Consider the following 25,860-nt stretch of genomic DNA (forward strand, 5'->3'; position numbering starts at 1 on the left):
TCTCATCCCAAAAATCCTGTATTGCAAGTTAAGCAGATATGACGATCGACTGAAATCATAAAATGAATTACACAACTAGACAGGGATTTGAAATTTGACCTTCATAACCTTAATCTAGGACTAAATCAGTTTTTCCTGAAAAAAAAAGTCAAGTAAAGCAGTGAGCCTAGTGGGTACTATGATATTGACCACACATCCACTCCAACTGACAGGGGTGCTTATCTGCAATGGAATGAGTCTTAACTGGGGAAATCAAGAGATTGAGCAATGGGTCTCCTGCATACATATAAGGGCTTTCCTACTCAACAATGATTCCCTTTATATATATATATATATATATATATATATATATATATATATATATATATATATATATATATATATATATTATGCAGCTCAATATTCTTTACAAGCTGGAGGGAATTTGACTGCAAATTCCCATAGTTCATCAAGGAAGCTTAGGCACTATCTTCAGTGTTTTATCTTGCTTTTCAAATGGCTCTTAGTGAAAATGAACAATCCTTATCTGTACAAGAGATGTAAATACTGATGGAAATGTGCTGTGGAATTAAGACTGATACCACAGACAGTTATTTTTACGATGTATTTTGCTTTAACATTGTCTTGGCAAATCCCTGTTAAATTAAGTAGGTTCATATGTTTGGAGGAGTAAAAATGGACCAAACAGCACTTTATATGATAAAACCACTGGTTTGGTTGAGGTACAGTTCTTGAAATAAATGTGAGCTATCAAATTCACTTTGGCTTGGACTCCAGGGTTGGGGCAGATTATTTTGAGGCAACCTTAAAGACTGCTATTCAGTTTGTATGGATTTTTTTCAGCCTGCACATCTTAAAGATATGACATTGGTATATGGAGAGATTAAGGCCACCCAGAGAAGTGCATTCCCACAAAAAGAGCAGCTGGGCAATTTGCTGATGTTTTTTGACCCCCAGCTATCTCTCAGCTTGCAGTGGTGAAATGTGCACTTATGCAACCATGGCTTATGTATCAAGTGTGATGCCCCTTAATCACCCAAAACAAAGGTCAAGTAAACCCAAGGCCAGCCAAATTACTTTGGCATCTGAGGCCAAACCTCTACTAGAACTCTCCCTGGCAGGAAAAGTAAAGTACTAATTAAAATAATTAACTATTTGCTTTACCCTGTCTAATGATAAGGCTGGTCCTGAAAACTAGCAATCATAGGTGAGTTCATTTGAGAATGGAAACTATATAAACACTTTAGATTATTTTCCAAATGGTCATAATCAAAAAGTTTTTCATGTTTAAATGTGTTCATAACATATTATTACTTGGAAGGAAACCCCTTTAATTGTTTTACTTTGCTTCTCAATAATTACATCTAAAATTGCACTGTGAGCCTTTTAAAGCAAGCATTTTAGAGTTTACTTTTGATCTTTTAAGGAATAGTTGTGCAGTTTTTAGCTGATGGTTGGTATCCAAATTTCCAAAACATTAACATACTGTTACATTCATGCTTGTGACATGACAACAGTGCTGGTAATATTGAACTGACATCTGAAAATCTTAGGGAAGGGGTCTATATTCAGATTACTTAAGGGAGAGGGAGAGGGATTTTCCTGCGATCAATAGTAATTTCAGGGTCATGTATTGATATTGTTGCTTTCTTGCTCCAAATGAGTGATTTTGTATCTACTATGACAAATCAGTCAGTATGACAAAGATTAAATAAAAAATGTTAGGGTTTTCAGCAGAAATATGGCTAGATAAAGGTTTTTCATTTTTTAACATCTAAGCATAATAAAAAGCAGGAAGATTACTTGTTCATTCCTTGGTTGGCATTCTCACAGACATCAATTCATGTTAAATTCATGGAGATACTGTTCATTATAACTAAAATTAATCCAGTCATTACGGCAGTAAGGCAATACACATGCACACACACATGCGCGAGAGCTAGGGTGATCGGTGGTGTAGTGACGGGGTGGTGTAGTGATGAAGGTGCTGGACTAGGAGAAAGTTCTACAGCCCCTACGTTTTCCCCACTGTCCCACACATAACTCTTTGCAAATACTGTAGCATTCTGGGTACATTTGGGAAGCAACTAATCATAGCTGTGCATTACTCATACCTATTATAAATCACTTTTTACCTATATTATTAGGTGTACACAGATTGATTATAATTATAATGTGCTCCTGAGACATACAGCAAAATCATTACAATTCCTTTGAACCAAGAGGAATAATTTTATCCCCAAAGACCCCAAACTTACTGTCTCCACATAATAGGCAAGGAGGGAGGGAGAAAAGCAAGAATCTCCTGTGAAGCCCATGTAACAGATTGCATCAGGTTCTTGACCGACTGATATTTATAGATCTCTCAAACATGTCTGTGCACTGTAAACTTCTATTACCATGTATTATGCAAGATAAAACAATATGAACACTAGCATTAAAAATACTACAATACAGATTGCATGAAGGTCTTCCTTACTCTTTTGTGGCTTTTTAATATCTATCATCATCATCATCATCATCATCATCATCATCACCACAAATCAACTCAGTCTAGAGCTGAGACAAGGTGACTAACCCAAAGTCATCCAGCCAGCTTCTGCGTGCAGGGAAAGACTAGAACCTGGGTCTCTCCAGTCTTGGCACCTTAGCCACTATACCATTCTTCTCTGCCACACTGGCTCTATTCATTTGTACAAGATGCTACACATTTTTTGACTAATAATGTATAGGAGCTGTCCTTCCATGTTCGCATGAATGAAAATGCCAATTATTTTAAAAACCCTGCAACAAAAGGAAATATATGACTCAAAACGTTTTAAGAACTGAGTGGGGAAAAAGACCACATACCCCAGCCCAGGAGGTAATACCAGTGCAAGCGCTGTTCTTCAGCAAATACTGCCACCACAATCAGCGTATGAAGATATATTCCTTCACAAAGCATCCAGAAGTAGTTACAGCCCATCGTATATTGGTGAAAAAACTGAAGCACTTTGCAGCTTACCTGTCAGAGAAAAGCAGCAGACAGATGTGGAGCAGATAACAATGTACATAACTGAATGAGGAAGTATCATCATTGATTTCACAAGGTTTTCCTGCTCTTATATTGATTTGTACCCTTCAGCATCTGCCAACAACTTTGAATTTCTGATATATCAGACATGTTGGTTAAATTTGTCTCCTAAATTAGGCTTTTATGGAAGGAACCAACATGTTGAACATTACAATCAGCACCCATGCTTCAGATATTTTCTCCTGTGACATAGAACTAACAAGTAAATGCAGAGCTCAACAAATCCTGGAGCTGAATCCTTCACTAGTCCACACTAACCTGATTCTCTTAATCCTTCCTTTGTATTATAATAAGTGGTGCTACATACTAGAATGAATTCACAAAACAGACTCCTTTTAAAAAATTTGCTGGTTACTGAGATTCAATTTCATGAAACCACAGATTTCAATATCAAGGAAAGTGGGCAATAATAGATTTCCATGTTATTGCAGAGAAAGCCATGAGATATAGCTGTTAAGGTATTGGACCAGGACCAAGTAGACCCAGGTTCTAATCCACTTCAGCAACAGAAACTCACTAGGTGACTTTGGGCCAGCCATTCTCTCACCCCAACCCACTTCACTAGGTGTTTGCTGCGGAGAAAAATTGCAGCAGGGAGTGCTATATACATTGCTTTGAGATGCTGGAGGAAAAGCAGAGCATAAATCTAACACATCAATACATGTTAACAAAAAAATTACTTCCCTGAAGTCTCCTGGTAAAATATATCCATAACACAATGGTATTCTAAATAGATTCAAACTTAGAGAACATTGCATTATACTAAGTCAGACTCTATGTTCACCTACTACAATAAAATTGCTATTGGAATTCCTGGCTGAAAATGTTAAAACTTGTAGTTACAGCTTGTCTGGAGCTAGGCACTAGGCCAAGGAAGGTTTATATACAGCAATTCTAAACATTTTGCATACAAGGGAAATGCTTTATTGCTGGAGATGCTTTCAGAATAGCTTTTTCTAGTGGACAAAACACCTTCAAAATTTTCTCATGCTGGATACAGGGCAACATGCATAGATCACTTAGAGAGCTTAGATCACTAAGTAAAGGAACCTAGCAAATATCTTTATAATGCTGATCACTGCCTGATTTTAGCTCACCTTGAGCAACAATGGAGAATCCTTCTACTCTTTCATAATGATATTATTAAATAGAATATTGGAAAATTCAGGTTAGACAAAAGGAGCAACTTTTTCAAAGTACACAATAAAACTCTGGAACTTGCTACCAGAAGATATGGCAGTAATGTCTAAGTTTAGATGGCTTTAAAACTGGACAAATTTATGGAAGATGTGGCCATCTTTAGCAGCTAGTCATGATAGATACTGTATGCTAACTCTAAAAAGACAAGTGAAAGCTAATGTTCATGGACTTCCCATCTGGATGGACACTGTAGGAAACAGGACATTAAACTAGATACCCTCTAGTCTGATCCAACAGGATTTGGAAGGGGGGTTTGGAATGTTTACCAGTAGTGTTACAGTATTACAATTCCACCAAACTTATAAATTGCACAAGTCCCAACCACTACACTTTTCTCACATTCCACATTAGTCTTCCAAAGGATATCACTTCGTTGCTAGCTCTGCTGGTCCAATAAAATAGAGAATGTGTGTGGGACAATATTTACTGGACTGTCATTTAGATAGGAAAATGGAAGCTTTTCCTCAAAATAACACTTTATCAATGTGATTACATACTTGTGGTAAAATTAAAAATGAGCACATTATTCTCTATTTATATCTGCATCCTCATTATATTGCTCATAAAACTACAACTTTAAAGAACTGGATTTATGTTAGTAATTATTTTTCTACACTTTCTAAAAAATGCAATTAACAAAATGCTGTCCATGTAGCATGAAGGAAGGTCCCATTATTTTCTGAAACAATCCTCGGCACGGTGGGACAAGATACTATCATTATTTTCTCAGCCATAAATACTTGAAGACAGGATTGAACTCATCAGGAATGAGCTTTCAAGCCTATTTTCTGTTCTGAAAGTTTAGAGAAGTTGAGTGATGTGAGATTCACAAAAGACAAATTGTCATTATTTGTTATACTCAATTTTATTATGAGACAGCTTTCCATATCTTGATTTAATTCTATTTTTGATGGATAATAATTAATCCTGTTTTATTGTAAGCCACCAAGAGTCCCCCCGTGAGGGGGAGATGGGCGGTGAATAAATTTATAAAAATAAATAAATAAAATATAAAAATAATAGGAATATTTTTGAGAGAATGCACTGCTTTTGTGCTGACAAGGCGAGCAAGGCTGTAAGTTCTCAGTGACATGACATTATATTTAACCCTTAAATCAGACTTGAAAAAGTAGCCTTCTTCTAAAATGCTTCTGTTTTAATTTAATTCAAGTCTGTGGATTTGGCTTCCTACATTAGATTAAATACCTACCATGTTCTTCGGTGATCCTCTGTAGAAACTTACTGGCATTGTTTCCATGTGGAAAAGAAAAGATATCCATTGATAGCTGCTCCTCAGGATGCTAACACCTGCTCTCTATAGTTTTGGCAGCCAAATGGTGGATTGATATTTACAATATATAATGAATAGGAAAGTTCAATGGTTGCTGATGCATACTGCTTGATTATTCTCATATGGATTGTCCTATCTACCCACAACCTCTTTTGTAATAGGTGTACTCACTAAGACTCATAGCTTGTCTCTCTCAAACACGCCAGGAATTGGAAGCCTAGAACAAAACATGTCTGAAGCACACTGTCAAGCCCCACCCAGCTGAGCAAAATCAAGGACACAAGAACCACACAGATTTCAGCTGGATATTATAATGCTAGTCTGGGGGCAATATAGACTCTTGGAAATGGTAACTTTCCCTCCCTAATGTACTGTTGTTGTTGTTAGTTGTCACTGAGTTGTTTACAACTCATGGAGGCCTTATGTATAACAGATAAAATGCTGTTCGGTCTTGCTCCATAAAGGCAGAGACTCTTTGAATGATTGAAATGCTTCTTCCCAGATTTCTTTCTGTCTGGGATAAATTGCCAGTTATCTAAATAAGCCATCAGCTGAGTCACCTGGTATTTTCTGGTTATTAAGGTCTACATTCTCTTCCATTTCTTTCTCAGCATCCCCACAATCTCTCCCCAAAACAGCACCTGCGTGTTCCTTATGCACTGGCTGATATGTTCATTAATACACAATTTCTCCTAAATTACTGTTGTAAAATATCAGTAGGTTCTATTAGTTTCAGTGCGTGCTAAATAAGCTGCTCAGCAGTACTTGAGATATCTTCTCCCTATTTGTATTGATCCTCATGGCCTGTTGAATACTGAAGTGATTGATGGACAGAATTAGTACAGATCACTCTCTGGCCATGATGGAATTTTGTTTAATCAAAGCATGCCAGTGTCTAAAAAATCACCAATAAACAATTTCTGTGGACACTGCCTTTCAGAAGAAAACCAAGAATTCCTTTATTTTATGACATTTTATTAAGCTGCTCTAAAGAAAAGTTTTTTTTAAAAAAAAGATGTTCTAAAGAGACCTTGTCATCTGTCTAGAGCAGTGTTTCTCAACCTTGGGAACTTTAAGCTGTGTGGACTTCAACTCCCAGAATTCTCCAGCCAACCATGAGGAATACTGCTCTGTAGCATATTATATGGTTATCTCAAAATGTGCTGCTGCATTTTGTAGATCTATTGATCAGAGAACATGGGTGTCTGCATCAAGTGACCAAAGTCTTGCATGTTTCTTTTCTCTTGCACAGTATTCTGTGTTAAAAGAAAAAACATACCAAGAACACCTTCACTAGTTCAGCTTTAGGTTCTAAAAACAGAACTATGGAGAAAATGAAATGGGCTTCTGCTGGCATATACAGGTAATCCTTTGTTTTAATCCTCGTACAGTGAGCATATGCAGTTACAATGGTGATGAAAAAGTAACTTTGCGACCAATCCTCACATTTATGACCTTCACAGGTCTCTAAAGCAAAGGAAAGCTCAAGTAAGATCATAAGCACAGCTGCAGTTTCTCTTAGTGACCACTTTGCTTAATGACCGAGTTGCCAGTCCCAATTGTGGTCACTCATTATGGACTACCTGTAGGAGGTTTTTAATAAAAAACAGAAGGACTACTAATACTGAAACATCCACATGGCCAAACTTGTTTTAGAAAATATGAAACGTAACAAAAACATGAAGCCTAACAATACATCAACTAAGATACCATGACTAGGTTCACATACTGTGCTAAGCCATAACATAGCTTGCTTGAGTCTAGCTTGGACTGTGATGTGAACCCAGTCATTTTAGTTTCTAAATTATGGTTTACAGCTTTGTATGGTATATAAATGGACTAATTATTGCCTAATAAATTGTAATTAAGCGAACTCACTTTGTGTATATAATGACATGCGAACCCACTTTTCTGTGGGTGTGAGAGCCAGAGTTAGCTGTTTACATTTTAATAAGCCCGTTTAAAATTACAGATGAATGATGGGAAGAAAGGCTAAATTCCCTAATTTGGAGAAAATAGTGCCTTCTGTATCCACTTAAGAACAGTAACTTGAGCAAAGAATCAATACAAGAGAGAAAGAAGGCAAATCCATTCAGTAAACTGAATATGGTAAAGCAAATAGGAGGAAGAGTACCACTGATTTACCTACAGCATATGCAAACACATGAGAAAGCACAGAAAAAGATGCTAACAAATTATTGTTAATGTAGTGTGCATCTTCCTCTACTGAGTTTAGGAAAGTGGCCATGCTTTGAGGCACCTTCGTCTCTTAGCAACCCTATGAGAGTGTTTAGGCTAGGCAAAGTGTTACTTGCTGAACTTCATATGTTTTTATATTCTGGTCTGGCAAAGTAACCTCTACATTTATTTTATTTATTTATTATTCACATTTCCATTACCGCCTATCTCCCCCCAAAAGGGGGACTCTACATAGTAGGAATTCTTTAAACACAGTTGGATCATAATTCATATCCTAAAGCGTGTCTTCTCCAAGAATGTTCAGACTGAAACTGATCTGCCTGTTCAATTAAATGTTGGAAATGCTGAGACCAGCTGTCTTATAATCACAAGCTTTTTTACTTAATTGATTAGCTCGCACTGTTTATTCAGATTTGCTCCCTATACCCCTCAGGACAATCTTTCTCATACTAGCCTCCGAATGTATTAGAACTGCAGCTTCCAAACTTCCACCTCAGCAAGGGAATGACAGGCTAAAGGAAGATGCCTTAAGATTATAACCTCTACTTCTGAATTATTGACTTGCTTCACTCATTTGGTCAAGCTATGGTTTGGGTTACCATGGTTTCTTTGATTAGCCAAAATTACTGTATTCATACACTGTAGATCATATTTTATGGCTTAACACAACTGGGTTCACACAACAACCAAGAAAATAAACTACATTATAGCTTATAGTGCTTTGTGAGCTTAGTGTGAGGTATTTGGATTCCTGATTCAATGTATGGTATATATTTCTGGTTGAATTTATGATATGTATATTTCTTCTAATGATTTCTATGTGTTTGCATCTTATGTCAATTCCAGAGTTTTTAGATTTTTTGTATCAATATGGTAAATTTGTGGGGTAGCTAATTTTTATTAAATTTCCCATAATACAATATTTGCTAAACATAACCAGTTTTTCTGTGCTCAAACAGAAATGCTTAATCTCTGTTGAGTTCTGATTTAAATTCAGTTGCCAACTTCTGAGTTAATTCCCATGTATCCAGTTCAATTTATGGCTTTTTGAGAAGCTTAGTCTCTTGATGTGTAATAGGTCTGGGAAAGCTTTTAGACAAGCCATAAGGGATGAGATTGGTTAGTGCTTAAAGTCGCATCTTGTCAATTCTAGTGGGAAAGGCTAGGTCAGCCCCAGCACTATATCAAAATGAGCAGCATTAAAGAAATATTATTCAGAACACAGTAAGTGCTGGTCTTGACTTGTAAACATTTGTAGCATTTTTTGTTTGTACACAAATGGTTCAAAGTCAATTTTATATTAATTAGGTTGTCTGGACAAAGTTCATATATTAGCTTCATTCAGTCAAAATGTGCACAGAAGTCTCCATTTGACTACAGTAGCAGAATCAGAGGCACTCAAGGCCCCTGCCAGCCCTCTCATTGACAATGCCTTGAATTATCAGGAGAATGACTGCCATTGTGATTGTGCAATAGCCAGTGATGTTGCAGGGAGAACCAGGATTTCATGTTGAGCTGGCTTCATCCACCATCACTGGATGAAGCCTAGGAGCCTCCCCTAAGCCGAGCTTTCTCTAACCCTTCTTCTAAGAGAAAGAAATAATAAGAAAATCACGATGAAAACATTTTTTGGAACAAAAGCAAGTATGTGATTGGTTCCAGTGGATGGTAATGCTTTATTGGCTGGAAAGAAGCTCTTCATGGTTGTTGGCTGCTGTTGGTTCTGACAGCTGTTACTACAATCATCTAGATGCTTCTGAAAATATGTTGGCTGTTTCACATGCTCCCATGTAAATCAGGACTTAATACAAACTCAGTACAGAAAAAGCATTGGAATTGAGGTTACTTCATCATGTTTTCCTTCATTAAGAAATGAAACAAAGCTATTTGGGCAGTTAATCTCTAACCAATATATCTCATAACTGTATTTTTGGAAAAGCAGACACACTCTTTTGAACATTCTCATTTCAATCAAAGCTTATTTCCTTTTCAATCACAGGAATTTCAATGGAAACTGTACATTCAAATCCTAATCACCCATTGGATGCAAATTTTATTTAAGGTTTTTTTCACAAGTAAATATATGCAGTGAACTGCATTATACTCAAATACAGAAAAACTCTCCTTTTGAAAATCATAGGACCTAGAAGTTTAGGTTTTTGTGGATTTTGCCCAGACCATAACGCACTGATTCTGCTTCACAGTCCAAGCAAAGGAACTTGATGCCAAATTTGAAAGCAGCAGTAAGTCAAGCTAGATATAAGATCCATCACTTTCACTGCAAGTATGCCCTGACCCCATATAAAACTGAGGCTGAGGTAATGGTGTGTATCTAGCTAATGTTTAAATAAACAAATTAAATAATTCTAATTCTTGCTAGTATTCATTCTTGGTAGTTATTTTCATCTGCCATATTTTTGAAAGTGAATTACAATTCTTTGAAGATGGGAGTTCTTAGAATCTCAATGAAAATACAAACTGCATTTATGTACAATATAAACAGATTATAGCTATTTTTAAAAATCCATGCAGTCATGTCTGATTCTTGGAGACTGCCTGGACAAGTCCCTGCAGTTTGCTTAGCAAGGTTTTTCGGAAGTGGTTTGCCATTGCCTGCTTCCTAGGGCTGAGAGAAAGTGACTAGCCCAAGGTTACCCAGCTGGCTTTGTGCCTAAGGTGGGACTAGAACTCATGGGCTCTTAGTTTGTTGCCTGATGCCTTGACCACAACACCAAACTGGCTCTCTAAGAAATATGGAATGCTTCACAAATTTGTGTGTCAATTATAGCTATAATCAAAGTTTAAAAGTGGGCAGAATGTGATTGTGCAATAGCCAGTGATGTTGTAAGCAGAACCAGGATTTCACATTGAGCTGGCTTCATCCACCATCACTGGATGAAGCATAGGAGCTTTCTCTAACCTGATGTCATCTAGATATGCTGGATTACAACTCCAATAGTTTCCAACAAAAATGGACAATAGTGACCTAAAACATCTGAAGAGCATTCAGTTGGGGAAGGCTATAGAATACAGTGATTATCCAAAGATAATTGTGCAGAGAAGGGTCTAATTAAAATGTTTATATGTACTGGAATATTAGAATGTAAAATTAATGTTGATTGCCACAGGTAATCCAGTACAAACTAAGTATCTTGTATGATGAAACCTATGTGGAAGGAAGCCTTTATTCAACAAACATTTACAGGATTGCTCTTTGTTCTATTGAACAAGTTTCCTAAATGCTGATGGAGAAAGCAAAAAATACTGGGAGGGGAAAGATGTGGAAGCAGAGGAGAGGAAGCCATTTTTCATAGGGAGGAAACACAACAAATAAAGAGAAGCTGAACATGGTGGAGTAACATGCTACTGTCATGTTCCCATTTCAATGTGCTGTTAACATTGTAACGTTTCACATGTCATCTTCTGTTCCGTGTTCCCTCACCCGGGGTTTTTCCATTCCTTCACCCTCCGTTGTTTTGAGGGCTTGGAATGTATGTTTGGGTTTGCGCTCCTGCTCAAGGTTACTTTCCCAGGCGTGTCTAACGGCTTCTTGCACCTGGGAGGGGGAGCGCCCTGACGAGGGATGGGGCGGAACTTGCTCACAGGCAAGGCTTTTAAGTTTGTATTTGGCGCGCTTTTGCTCATTCTCAGCTTTCTCTGTATTTGCATACTATTCCTTTAATAAATCAGTTATCTTTAAGCCCGAGCTTGTGAGACTGAGTATTTGGGATTAGGCAACCGTTACATAAAGCTGAGAATCATTTCATCCATTTTCCGCTAGCCCCATCCAATCGTTGGATAAGAGGGAACGCTAGCGATGACCGAACATCAGCTTCGCGCAAGTGATGGAAGCGAGGAGGAGCGGGAGGCGGCAAGGATCCGGCCAGCTCTAACCTCGAGAGCGCAAAGAGCAGCACGTCGGGAGTTGCGGGATGTCCAACTAGATGAGCTGCTGATATCCATGCAGGAGAGCCTCAGGAGCGAACATAAAACTGTTATGGAAAGAGCACCGGGGAGGGGGTCTCCACAATTATCCTGGGAGCCCGAAGTCCCCTTGTCACCGAGGGTGGTGGTAACCAACCAACCCCTGGAAGAGCCGGTCACTCCAGCTCATATGAGGGCATTAGAGGATAAAATGGATCTAATAGTGACAATCCTTAAGGATCTACCCAGAGATGCAGAGCCTACCCCGGAGGATTGGGAGGAAGAGCCGTCACAGTACCCCAGGCACAGTACCCTACCAACCAGGGGGAGAAGCAGGACTCGATCAGCCCGTCAGGCGGGGGGGCGAGAGGCAAGACCTCCTAGGGATCGGCCACCCATGGGGGCTCGGCGTACGCTGACATTCGCGGAACCGCCACAGCCAGCTGAGCCAGCAAGAAACTTCCCACCATTTGGAGTAAAGTTTGATGGGGATCCCACTACGCTCTCCTTCTTTATCACTAATGCCAAGCATTATATGGAAGATTGGGGCCGGAACTTTCGGTCAGAACATGGCAAAATCAATTTCATTGCCAACAAACTGAGAGGAAGGGCAGCTGATTGGTATGTGCAACTGTGCCAGGCTGAGGCAACTGAGTTAGAGGACTTCGAGGACTTTTTGTGGGCACTTAAACAGCATTTCGAAGACCCTCTAGCCCAAGAAACAGCTAAAAATGCCCTGAGGAAACTCTACCAAGGGTCCCTCTCAGTTGCCAATTATGCGTTGGAATTTAAAGCTTTGTCGGGGAAAGTGGAAGACTGGTCTGAGCCAACCTTAATTGAAATGTTTAAGCAGGGGCTAGAACCAGAAATCCTTTGCTGGGCACTAGGAAGAGATGATCCCAAAACGCTGTATGGGTGGATTCAGTTGGCGGGCAGCGCAGAAAATGCCCTGCAAACCTATGCCCATACCAAAGAGCTTAGACAATCGCGTCTTGCTAGAGGAGCGCGCACATCTGGACTTGCCAGCCGCCCCAAACCGAAAACCTGGGAAGAAGAAAGGGAACGACGATTCTCCAAAGGTCAGTGCCTGAGATGTGGGAAAGAAGGGCATCGAGCCACGTCGTGCCCGAGACGCCGTCCCGAGGAACGACAGACGAAACCTACAGTAAAGTCGCCTGCTCCTGCTCCACCGCGGAAACTGAAAGCGGCCGTCGCAGAACTGGACCCCCCAGAACTACCCTTCGGAGAAGAGGAAGAAGAGTTGCAATTCGAGCAGCCGGCGGGAAAAGCCTACCACCTGCCCTGAAGGGCGCCCTAGGGCAGGTGGAAGAAACCGGGCGTAACCACGATTCGGTGAGTGGAAATTTCCCCACACTGACTGTTAAAGTTAAACTAAGCTCAAAAACCAAAACTGTGGAAGTTTGGGCCATGCTAGACTCGGGCTGCTCCCGTTCCCTTATGCACCCTGATGTCGTAGCGGCTCTGGAACTGCCCACGTTTCCTTTGCCAAGACCTATGATCTTCACCCAATTGGATGGAACTATGGCGGGAGGGAAAGCAGTCAATCATTCCACGGGACTGGTCGCCTTGCAGATGGGCTCCCATCAGGAAAAGCTGCCATTTGTGGTAGCTCCAGTGGGGGGTCCTCTGGTTATCCTGGGGATGCCTTGGTTTGTGCAACAAAACCCTTTTATCAACTGGCTACATAGAACTGTGACTTTTGCAGATGGATTTTACAAAGTACCCAAAAAGGACCTACTGGAAGACATGGAGGGTGGAGGGGTAGCGTATACTACTGTGCAAACGCTTCAACCTCTTGAGCGACTACCCAATCAGTATCAGGATTTTGCTGAGGTATTTGGGGAAAAGGAAGCAGATCGCTTGCCACCCCACCGAAAAACGGACTGTGCCATTGAATTTTTACCAAACGTAAAATTGCCTCACCCAAAAATATACCCCATGTCTCCCAAAGAGCTCACTACGCTAAGGGAGTTCATTGACAAAAACCTGGCTAGGGGTTTCATTGAGCCTGCTAATTCCCCGGTAGGAGCCCCTGTCCTATTCAGGCCAAAAAAGGATGGGTCATTAAGGCTTTGTACCGATTTCCGCGGGCTCAATGCGGTCTCAATATTAAATAAATATCCTTTGCCCCTGATTAAAGATATGTTATCACATCTGGCCAGAGGCAAAATCTTCTCAAAACTGGATTTGAGAGAAGCCTATTTTCGTATTCGCATAAGGGAAGGGGATGAGTGGAAAACAGCCTTTAACTGTCCTCTTGGGGCTTTCCAATACAAAGTCTTACCCTTTGGTTTATCCGGAGCACCTGGGGTCTTTATGCAACTAATCAATGAGGTCTTGCATGACCACCTATTTAAGGGGGTACTGGTATACTTGGATGATGTATTGATTTATACTGAAACCATGTCAGAACATATCCACTTGGTGCGTCAGGTACTGGCTAAATTGAAAAAAGCAGAGTTGTACGCTAAACTGTCAAAATGTGCCTTTCATCAGTCACAAATTGATTACCTCGGCTATCGAATTTCAGCTAAGGGCATTGAAATGGACCCTGCAAAAGTAGAAGCTATTGTGGCATGGGAGCCTCCCCGTACCAGGAGACAATTACAAAGTTTCCTTGGATTCGCTAATTTTTATCGGGCATTCGCCCAAAATTTTGCTGAAATTGCCCTCCCCCTTACTGAACTATTAAAAACCAAAGGACAGGGGGATACGCGACGTTCAAAGAACCCAGGCGCACTCCTTAAATGGACTCCTGCCTGTCAGCAAGCGTTCGAAGCGCTCAAACAAATCTTTACCACAGAGCCAATTTTACAGCATCCAGACCCCTCTAAACCCTTCGTTGTACAAGTCGATGCTTCTGATTTCTCTATAGGAGCAATCTTGTTACAATCTGACCACTCTGGCGCCTTGAAACCCTGTGCTTACCTCTCTCGCAAATTCACTGAAACTGAGAGGAGATGGCACGTTTGGGAAAAAGAGGCTTTTGCTGTAAAAACGGCTTTAGAAACATGGCGACACCTATTGGAAGGCACTTCCAACCCTTTTGAAGTCTGGACTGACCATAAAAACCTGGAAGCTCTAAGCACCAGTCGAAAACTCAGTCCCAAACAGCTGCGCTGGGCTGAGTTTTTCAGCCGCTTCGACTTCACCCTTAAGTTCATACCAGGCAAGAAAAACTTTTTAGCTGATGCACTCTCCCGCAGACCCCAAGATGCTGGCCCAGGGCCAACGGTCCAAGGCACCGTCTGGACCGACAAACAATTAAGTTTGGCAGCGGTGACTCGCAGCCAGACCCGAGCGCAATCAACGCAACCTCCAGCCGCTCTGCCTTCCAGCCGCTCACCGCGCTTGTCAATTCCATCCAATTTGCAACAACAGTTGCTTTTCCACCTTAAAACAGATACTTGGTTACAAACCAATAGAAACAGTTTAACCTTCACTGACGATCTTGCCTGGCACAACGATCGCCTCTATGTACCCAATGCTATGCGAAAAACCATACTCCAGCGTTGCCACGATGACAAGCTGGCTGGACATTTTGGCTATGTAAAAACTCTGCACCTTGTTCGCCGGCAATTCTGGTGGCCAACTTTACTCAAAGACCTGAAAGCATATGTTACTGCTTGCCCTGTGTGTGCAGCGATAAAGCGCAAAACAGGCAAACCCCAAGGTCTCCTTCAACCCGTTGCCACTCCATCTGTCCCCTGGCAGGACATTTCCATGGACTTTATAGTTGATCTACCCCCTAGTCAACGCAAAACTGTCATTTGGGTGGTCAAAGACTTTTTCTCCAAACAAGCCCACTTCATCCCATGCGCTTCTATCCCCACTGCACAACAGCTGGCACGCCTCTTCCTCATCCACGTGTACCGCCTCCACGGTATCCCCGCCCGTTTGGTGAGTGACAGAGGCACACAATTTACGTCACAATTCTGGCGGGCATTTTTAAAACTTTTGGGCACCAAACAGTCACTTTCCACCGCGTGGCATCCGGAAACGGACGGATCTACAGAGGCGGTTAATTCTACACTGGAACAATATCTCAGGGCTTTTGTTAACTACCAACAGGACAATTGGGTCGACCTACTCCCATTTGCAGAGGTCGCCTACAACAATGCCATTCATCAAACCACTGGTCAAGTTCCTTTTAAAACAGTTTTTGGACGTGAGTTTGTTCCTATTCCTGAACTTCCCCATCCACAACCGCTGCCAGCTTCCCTTACTGACTGGGCAGACTCTCTCAAGCACTCATGGATTAATATTCAACAAGCTCTCCTCCATGCCCAGGCTACTTATAAACGCCATGCCGATGCAAAGCGTTCCCCAGAACCATCTTTTGTTGTCGGGGATAAAGTCTACTTGTCAACTAAGTTTATCAAATCCCCACAACCCTCCAAGAAACTTGGCCCTAAATTTGTCGGACCTTTCCCAATTATCGCCCAAATTAACCCTGTTACGTTTAAACTTGATTTGCCTCACAACCTTAAACGTTTACATCCTGTTTTCCATTGTAGTTTACTCAAGCCCTACCTGCCGTCGGACCGCTGGCATCCCCAACCCATTCCACCACCTCCGCTCATGATCGACAACCAGCAACACTTCGAGGTGACATCCATCCTCGACTCCCGCCGCCAGCGCTCCGCTTTACAATACCTCGTCCGCTGGAAACATTTCCCTCATCCTGAATGGGTTGCTGCTCCAGACGTGCTTTCCCCTCGTCTGGTAGCCCAATTTCACTCTGCCTATCCTGACAAACCTGCGCCATAGTTTTTTTTTGGGGGGGCAATATGTCATGTTCCCATTTCAATGTGCTGTTAACATTGTAACGTTTCACATGTCATCTTCTGTTCCGTGTTCCCTCACCCGGGGTTTTTCCATTCCTTCACCCTCCGTTGTTTTGAGGGCTTGGAATGTATGTTTGGGTTTGCGCTCCTGCTCAAGGTTACTTTCCCAGGCGCGTCTAACGGCTTCTTGCACCTGGGAGGGGGAGCGCCCTGACGAGGGATGGGGCGGAACTTGCTCACAGGCAAGGCTTTTAAGTTTGTATTTGGCGCGCTTTTGCTCATTCTCAGCTTTTTCTGTATTTGCATACTATTCCTTTAATAAATCAGTTATCTTTAAGCCCGAGCTTGTGAGACTGAGTATTTGGGATTAGGCAACCGTTACAGCTACTTCCAATCAGTATCCCACCAAAAGAGACAGATAAAACTTGGTTGATTTGAAAGACCAGAATCTTTCTATATACATACCACTGTTCATGCCTTCTTGGCTGGTGGGACAGTAGAAAGCTGACTGTGTAGTCAGAAGAGGAACACAGTAGTGATGTCCACAAACAACATTTTCCCTTGGCATGTTAGTTCTTAAATGCATAAAGCTTATTGTATGGAAGAAAGATAAAGCCAGTGATCTCAGCTGGGGACATCTACTCTAAGCTCTCAGAATCCACCAGCTCATTTTGTTGCTTCTGTTGCTTAGGCCTTAAACTGCGGCTGAACTAAACAACCGCAGTCAGTTGGGTGTGCAACCTGGAGCCATTTATTACAGGGCCCAGTATTCAAGTGCATGGATCTTGAATGGCACTTCATGAATAACTTCGTGAATGCCTTACAATTCTGGTCACTTTTCAAAAAATCAGTGGTTCTGTGGGTGTAACATAATGACAGAAAATTGAACACTGAAAATAGCTTGAGGGTTTACTGCACGTTTTGTTAACATTCAGATTGAAGATGTTGAGATATTTTGTTTGGACATCATGATTTAGACTAAAACAAAGTTGCATTCAGCTTAGGGCAGCTAAATTTGCTCTCCTTCACAGATCACAACCCTTAGAGTTGGACTCCAAAGTATTTGTAGCTTCAAATGAATAACCCCCCATTTTCCCCCATTAAGCATGTATAGCTTTAAACCAGTTTTCTATGGGGACATAATATACTTGCTTGCAATGCTGCTATGTATTTTCAAAGGTTGAGCCATTCACTTCAGTCTGTTTCTAACAGATATTGGACAGTCAAGATTTCTTCTTAAGGTCAATGATTTAATTCCCTTTTTATTCATATTAAGGTGCCTGTTTCCCAGCTTTTGAAAAATTATCGGTAATATACAAGAACCATTAGGAAAGTAGAGTGTGACATCTATACGACCTCCATGAAAACAACTCTGCTTGATCAGACAAAAGGAGCATTGATCTTATTAGTCTTTTCCCCTTCGCAGCTCACCAAATGCACTCCTCTATGAGATTTATAACCTTTTCCAGCTGCTGTTGCCCAATAACTTAAATTCACAGGCACGATGCTTCTGATCTTGACAAATGATAGGTTTGCAAAGGAAATAACTGATATAATCACAAAGAATAAGGAATATTAGATGGGCTAATCGGAATGTAGCAACATGTGCTAGCCAAGCAGGGGAAGGAAAATGAAGTTTTGATCTGTTTTTTAAATTATTCATACAATCTAAGTCAAGTCTCCACTGAGTCAGGCTTAGCTCCTGCAACTTTATGGACATGTCCATACAGTTTTCTTGCCATTGTCTTCTTCTGAAATGTTTCTTCATCTTTCATCTTTCTGGTATAGTCTAGTCTAGCCTTGGAATTCCATGACAGTCTCCTACCCAAAACTAATCTGATGGTGATACACAAATGTTTGTAATAAATACATAAATAAAAGCATAATGGGATAGCACATTGCACACAACTACTGTATGTGTTCTCTATATTTTTTTCAAACAATACGTTCTGGAGGTTGCATTCAAAGAAGCACACAAATGATGTCAAGATTCTAATGAGATAAAACTGTATTATATTTCTAATAGGAAATCTGAAATCTAATTCCTTCCCCTGACAGCAATTCCTTAGCCATGGGAATTATTTTATGGGGAGGGCTAGAAGCAAAGAAAAGAAATTAAGGAATTTCTTGCCCTAGACAAGACATTAAGCTTCACATATAAAAAAGATGAAAGAAAAAGACCTCTTATGCCCACTTATTTGACTCTTGACAGATGCTGTCATAACAAGCAGTTTTTCAAAACAAGTAGTTTGGATTCATGAGCTAATAGATCAGTTTTGACTCAGTGAAAGCTTCATTCACGTGGGAGGCTTTCATTTAAAACTGTAACTGAAGTGGTTACATCTCTCACTGCTACTGCTACTTCTCCTTTTGAAGGCATAGATTATATCCAGCAGCTTATTTATTATTTGGTCAAGTATTTCTTTTTTTAAAAAAATCTTGAACAACCAAGTAAGAGCCCACTGATTCTCACTTATATACTTTAAGGGCAATTACATCAATTTCCTTGTTACTCTGGCTTTTGGAAAAACCAGCCTATAAAAGTGACAAGAGATGTACCACCTGAGGTCCCAACACTTCTGTGGACCCTGCAAGTCTTGAGTTAGAATAATCTTGAACCTATTGCCAAATTAGGATTGTTAATGTAACATAAGTGGAAGATTATTAAATATATGATTTAATGAAATGAAATCAGATTTAGTTTTGTCCAGTCATACCACTATTTATGGCATGGCCCCCAGCATGCTACTCAAAGATGACATTTTTAGCCCAGAAAAAAAATATGTATCCCTGATAGAGATAAATAATTTGGCTGAAACCTGATGAGGTGTAATTACAGATTGAGTTCTGTCCTGTAGTTGTCATAAATCCTCATGGAGGATTTTGCTTGCTCCGCAGGTGTTATGATTCAGCCTACATATTCCTGTGCTCTGTATGCATCATCAGGAACCTGATGTTTTGCAGAATTCACCAGTTCTGGGTATTGAAATTACATACCTATAATTCATACAGGTTCATATTATTTTACAGGTTTGTATTATTTCACAAGTTGTACCAAACAGGCACAAAGAGAAGGGGAGTGAGTCACATGTACTGACTGTAGAGATATTTGATGTGCCAAGAAGCTGGTCTGAACCATACAAATAGAACCAAAGGTCACAGGTAAAAGAGAAAACAGCTAATTGGTATTATATTAATTTTGAGAGATAAGCTTAAGTAGAGAATTTAAATAATAATAATAATAATTATTATTATTATCATTATTATTTATTGTTTTGAAACTGATTTTATAAAATAAAAAAAAATAAAAAGCTAAAGCAAAATATTATCTCTAGTTTTGAGTAAGTTTACATTTAGATGTGGTTAACTTATATATCATTCAGCCAAGAACAGTTTTCTGTCCTTTTTTTCCAATTTCTGAATTCTCTACACATTGCATAGACTTCACATGCACATTTGAAAAGTCTGCACAGTTCTGCTGCCAACATACCCATCATTTCATATTCATCCCATTTGCCCATTTCAATAAACATTTTAGATAATCACAAAAATTATTTCTGAACAAAAGTACACAGAAAGCCTCTTCTGTTATCACCTATGCCAATTGTGTACCATTATAACAGAATATTAAAATTTAATGTAAACTTATCCAAACTAGATTGTAATTAACTTCAGGATGGATAAATCACAAAGTGAATGGTATTATATTTGACTTATTGCTCATACCTATTTGCAACCAGTCCCTAAACAAAATCCAACTGAAAATAGCATTAGTTGGAACCAATTTATTCTGTCTGATTTGATAAGACTTCATGATGACATTCTGCCTTTCACTGGAGAAAGTCTGGATATGTCTATGTCCTGACAAATATATATACCTGATATTTTTTCAGGAGATATATGCCACACATCTCAGCCCTGTAAAATGAAGGTTTCATGAGACAGAAAATCTATCTAAATGATTCAGGGACTTGAAATGTCTGTACAGGTATTACACTTTAGAAATTCCAACGAACTATCTTTAAGATATTCAGCTTTAGCTATGACTGGAAAAAATAACAGACACTCCAAAGCTGTTCAGTGATACAAACTAAAGACAGATCAAGCTGAGTTCCCCAGCTTGTTTTTCTTACCATACCGTATGCACATTTACTGTACATGATCATGCAAACAAACACAGTGACATTTGTGAGGGAACATTAGGAAAGAAGCAAAATAACAAAAATTTACTCATGAATTTTGCTTGAAAAATATGAACATATACCTTTTGGGGAAAAAAGCTCCAGTATGTATTTCTTTTGCTGCAGTACTGTAATACAGAAAAGTTACCTTTTTTTTTGTTCCATAAATCATACCATAAGTCCTCTTTGTCTCTGTCCTTCTCATCTGGCAACCATTCTCAGACATTTATATAAAAGTCTTCTCTGACTTGAATGATACTAAGTTATTAATTGTACTTTTAACTCCATTTACCATAAATGTTTGCATGTAATTTCTATAATAAATTTGCATGTAAATATACACACATTAAGCACCCTTTCCATGCTGTTTTCTTTAAAGGTTAACTGAATAGAAGAGACACTCAAATAATGACACGGAATTTTTGCAGGAAATGTCTGGCAGAGTATATTTATTTGTTAAATTTGTTTCCTGCTTTTTCTCCAAGAGCTCAAGGAGGCTGATTGATTGACTGAATTAATATCCCACCCTAATAATAAATGGCAGTTCACAATATGAGACGGACAATACACAGTACTAAAAATCAGAAATACAAAACTTACAACCTAAAACAGTATCTAGTGTCAATCTCCAAATGTTCTCTGGAAAAGCTCCCATTTTCAGTGGCTTCTGGAAGGTAATTGACATTGGGGCCAATCAAAAATCCCATGGGACAGTATACCAGAAAGCCAGCCAATTTCCAAAAAATAGCACCTCCAGATTTGGCCCATTTGACCTCCTGAAATTGGGAGACAACCAGCTGCTGGAACAATCAAAGTGGTCAGGCTGATTCCACTGGAGAGATGTGGTCCTGTGGGTCATTTATTTAGCAGACCCTCTTCCAACTTCCCATCCCCCACCCCACCAAAACAATTCCACCAACTTCCACCTCCAAAACAAACAAGGGTGGGCTGAGAGGTACCAGTTCACTTGAAATCATATAGTGAGATTTTATGGTTGAAAGTGGGTATGTATCTGGATCTTCATCTATCACTGGCTCTCTAGTTTGAGTTTAGGAACTAGCTAGGTATTTGAGGAACAGAAGAAGCTACCTTATCTCAAGTCAAAAACCACTCAACCTTTCCAGGCAGAAAACAGGTATTTCATATTGTATATTACCTAGAACTTTTAACCACAGATGCTAAGGTTTGAACCTGGGCCTATGTACATGCAAGAATGCATTCCACATCCAGTTATTGTTCCTTTCCTACATTTAATCTCATAAGGCAACAAGATTATAAATTTCTGGATCTAGTATTTGTTCTATTGATGCTATTTTCTCAAATCAGCTTCAAGTATTTGAATAGTCAAATAGTATTTGAAATAGCTATTTCACTGTGTTCACAATCATACTAAACCATTGGTTTTTTAACTTTGGTTTGTTAAATCAACCAGCATCTTGCAGATAAAATAAATAATGGCTTCCTTAACCAATTCTGGGTTTTTTTACCATCCTTTTTAGTTGTTCTTATACTGTACTTCTGTGGATTATTCAGAGACTTGGATGCAGATCCAAAACAAAGCAAGAATAAGCACAGAAACCATGAACTATTCACACTTTATACTAAAACACAAGGGCAAAAAGTAAGTTAATAAAAACTATAGATTATGGTTTCATAGTATGGTTTACTATCCTAAAACAAATAATGGTTTATTCTACAACATTAAGCCAAAACCAAACTAGTCTCATTCTGGCTTAACTGAATGCAGCCTTTAGGAGTTCTGTTTGAGCATGGAACTGTATGCAGGGAAGGATACAAATCAAACTCCAAAAACAAGAGCTAATTTCTCCAGCCCAATGTGTCCTGAAGCCAATCACTATTTTCATCATAATGGAGTGGAAACATGCTCCATAGTAAGGCCGTGTTTACATATAATTTTAAGCCAAGAATCCTCCCCTAAATTCCTTGTGTGAGCAATTACACAAAGGAGGAAGGAAATAGCTCTTGTTGTGTTCAAATTAAAGATTATGACTTATTGTGTTCAAATAAGTCAGCAAATGAAGATCAATCCTGGGTTAGATATGGAGTGCAGTAAATCGTAAGTCTTAATATAGATATAACACAAAGCTAAGCAAAGAGTGAAGTAGGAACATGGATTGCATGCAATAGTATGTTGCAAATCCACACTGTGATTTATTAAGCCAGAATTCCTGGTTTAGTGTTTATGAAGTTAAGAATTTCTGGCTTAATATCAGGATCTAGTTGGAAAGAAATAAACTTGATTTGAGCCTATTTTTTTCAGGGGCAAATCCATGTTCTTGCAACACTGTATTTCTCTCTGAATAGGGGATAACTTTCTTATTGCTGTGGCAATAAGGCAGTAAGGTCTTTTAGCTTTCAGTGTTTAAATTCATTTATGCAAGGTGAAGAAAAACAGTACTTACTGGATCTTTTTTGACCAGGTTTCGATCAGGCACTACTGCAATGAGGTGGGCAAGTGTAAACACAGAATTAAGAACATAAGAAAAAAAGAGATTCTTATGCAGTGTTATCCTTTGACAGCTGAGGCTCCTGAAAAACATGCACCACAAATAATATATTAAAAATCTAATATATTATTATAATTGATTCTGAAGTTGCTTTTATAATGAGAACATGCTGGCAGTGCTTTCTGAAATATGCAACCTGACATGGGCAGTCGGAAAAAATATGGCTGGCAGTGAAGCCATGGGAACAAACTTCCCTCCTTCTTACACCAAGTACCATGGTACTGCTATTATAGAGAATTGGCACAAATAGCACTTGGATAAAATCACCTGTAAGCCAATGTGGCCAGTAAGCAAATTCCTGAACTGCATGGGTCAAAGAAGTACCGCCCATAACTCTACATACATAATGCAGTAAGAGAGAATAGATGGTTGAAGGATATACTCACTTGAAATAGAAGAAAATCCCCAAGGAAATCAACAGGGAAGCTATAGACAATGCATGGCCTACTATAGTCATGTAATAAACTATGAAAACCATCTGAAATAAAAAAAAGACTAAATAAGAAATGAAGAACAATGAGGTGGTTTAGAAATTATTGTGAGATACAAATAATGGTAGCAATGACCCCAGAACTTTGAGGTATCCTTTACTTCATGTGTAACCACCTCTAAAGATGGTTTAAATGGGGTTCATATTAACGAAGTGTATATTATATAGTACCATTTTGTATATGCATGCATATATGTGATGGAAATTTGAAATATAAATAAATATAAAATAAAAAATACATTCACACACACAATTAGTCTCTATACCAGTAGGTAGAAGTATCCTGAAGGATCTCTTGACTCCTCAAAAGACTCTCCACGTTCATTCTTATGAGGGTACGTTTTTGCAAAGGAACAAGGTTCACATATTGTATATTGTATTAGGGTGTTGCTGATTGCAGAGTACAATGAAACCAACCAGGAAAACCATCCAAAATAGCTTTTGTTGTTTGATATCTCTTGCAAGCCTCAGTTCATTCTGACATAGTTCCTACAGTTTCTGGAGATGATCTTGTATTTTTCTTTCATTACGTGCTTTCATTTCCTAAATTAGCCATGTCTGAATTGCAAAATTAGATCAATGGATAGAACCAAATATAATTGGCATTCAACCTCTATTAGTTAAAATAAAAATTATAAGGTATATAATGTATAATATAAAGACAAATTCTTGAGCTATCCTATGTAATGGAGCAGATCTACTACTTTTTTTTGGAGCTTTCTTTTGATTTAGTCATTTTGAAAAATTGCATTAATTAAACATAGTATTGAACCAAATAAAACATTACCATTAATATTAACATAATATACTTAACATTATACTAGTATTGCATAGTGCTACGCTGGTGTTTCTGTTCTTTTTTATTGCTTTAAGATAAATACAGGTGATACAGGTCAGATCAAAATCCTGGGAGGGGATAGGAAATATCACCCCTTGTGATATTTATCACCCTGTAATACTTGCATACTCACACTTAAAAAAAAATGTAAAGATACAGTCAGGTCAAACTTGACTCTTGGTGACTGCTTCTATGGAATTTTCTTGGCAGTATTACAGAAGCAGTATTATAGAAAGAGTCTGCCATTATTATTTTCCGGAATGTTTTTCAACTTAGCAGTCCAGCCTACAGGAAGTATTGATATTTTATCTATTTTGGGGCCCTCATTCATCTGACTGTGGACATCTATCATACTCCTTTGGGAATCTGTCCAAAACCATATCAAATAACCCATGTTCTGCTGTACATTACTTCTCCTTCATTCTTCTCTGCATTTAGGGCTAATTATGGTAAGATTTTTCCCCCATGAACAATCTTCTTAATAGGTGTCATGACAAACTTCTGTAATTGGCCATAAAAAAGTCAAATCCATAAAGATTTACATAAAACCTTGAGAATTATTTCTTGTTACTAAAGGTCACAGAGTTTCCTTAGCATTTTACAGAGTATCTCATATAAATCTAATTAGACTTTTCTCAGATTACTACGTAATAAGTAAGCCATCATTCAGTCTAAATGTCACACACATAGGCTTAGACACAATATGAAAAAAATGGAAGATCCAGTCCAGGTCACATTAAAAAAAGAAAGGATATAAAGAAAGCTGTATAAATATACCCACCTCTTTCCCTAAAATACTTAATGCATTCCCTTCCTTGCAAATTTTAGTGATCAATTACTTATCTCATTATATTGAATATAGAAGGCTTTCCAGATACCCTCTTCTCATAGTGATGAAATTCAGTCATCTTTCTGATTGCATCTCATCAATCATGTAAGGGAAGTATGCTCAGAAAGCTTCACCACCAGATGGATTATAATGCTGTCATTTTTGACTTCATTAAAGCCAAGTCAATACAGCCAACTTTATGGATGAACAGTAGAATTTTGAAACCTTATCAGTTTTTGAGGGGATGAAATACAGATGGAAAGTGTATTCATCTTTCTTCCCCCCAATTGGGTCAGCATCTTAGCCAAAGAGCTTTCCTGGCTATTAGTGACAATAATGGTGAAAAGAATAAAGGGAAAAGATTGCCTTTGGAACCTACAGTTCACAGCATGTAGATTCATTCAATTTTAAGCAATAGCCATTCAGGGTCTAGAACTGTGGGCCTCCAAAGTGTTACCCTGGGAGGATTGGTATAAAACCTGTGAGTTGAACATTGATT

General features: G+C 39.0%; 1 protein-coding gene across 2 annotated transcripts in view; it reads right to left on the reverse strand.

Moving 5' to 3' along the window:
• The window catches only part of CALCR (calcitonin receptor), a 138,272-nt gene that overhangs the window by 22,997 nt on the left and 89,415 nt on the right, over positions 1 to 25,860 (reverse strand). For both annotated transcript variants that reach the window (XM_063303638.1, XM_063303639.1), the window contains exons 6-8: positions 23,591 to 23,682; positions 23,100 to 23,226; positions 2,851 to 3,004 (exon numbers count right to left, since the gene is read on the reverse strand). In XM_063303638.1, coding sequence (XP_063159708.1) covers positions 2,851 to 3,004; positions 23,100 to 23,226; positions 23,591 to 23,682 — 373 coding nt within the window. The remainder of the gene's footprint in view (positions 1 to 2,850; positions 3,005 to 23,099; positions 23,227 to 23,590; positions 23,683 to 25,860) is intronic.

Source organism: Candoia aspera, chromosome 4 (assembly GCF_035149785.1).
Source record: "Candoia aspera isolate rCanAsp1 chromosome 4, rCanAsp1.hap2, whole genome shotgun sequence".
NCBI classification, from domain to species: Eukaryota; Metazoa; Chordata; class Lepidosauria; order Squamata; family Boidae; genus Candoia; species Candoia aspera.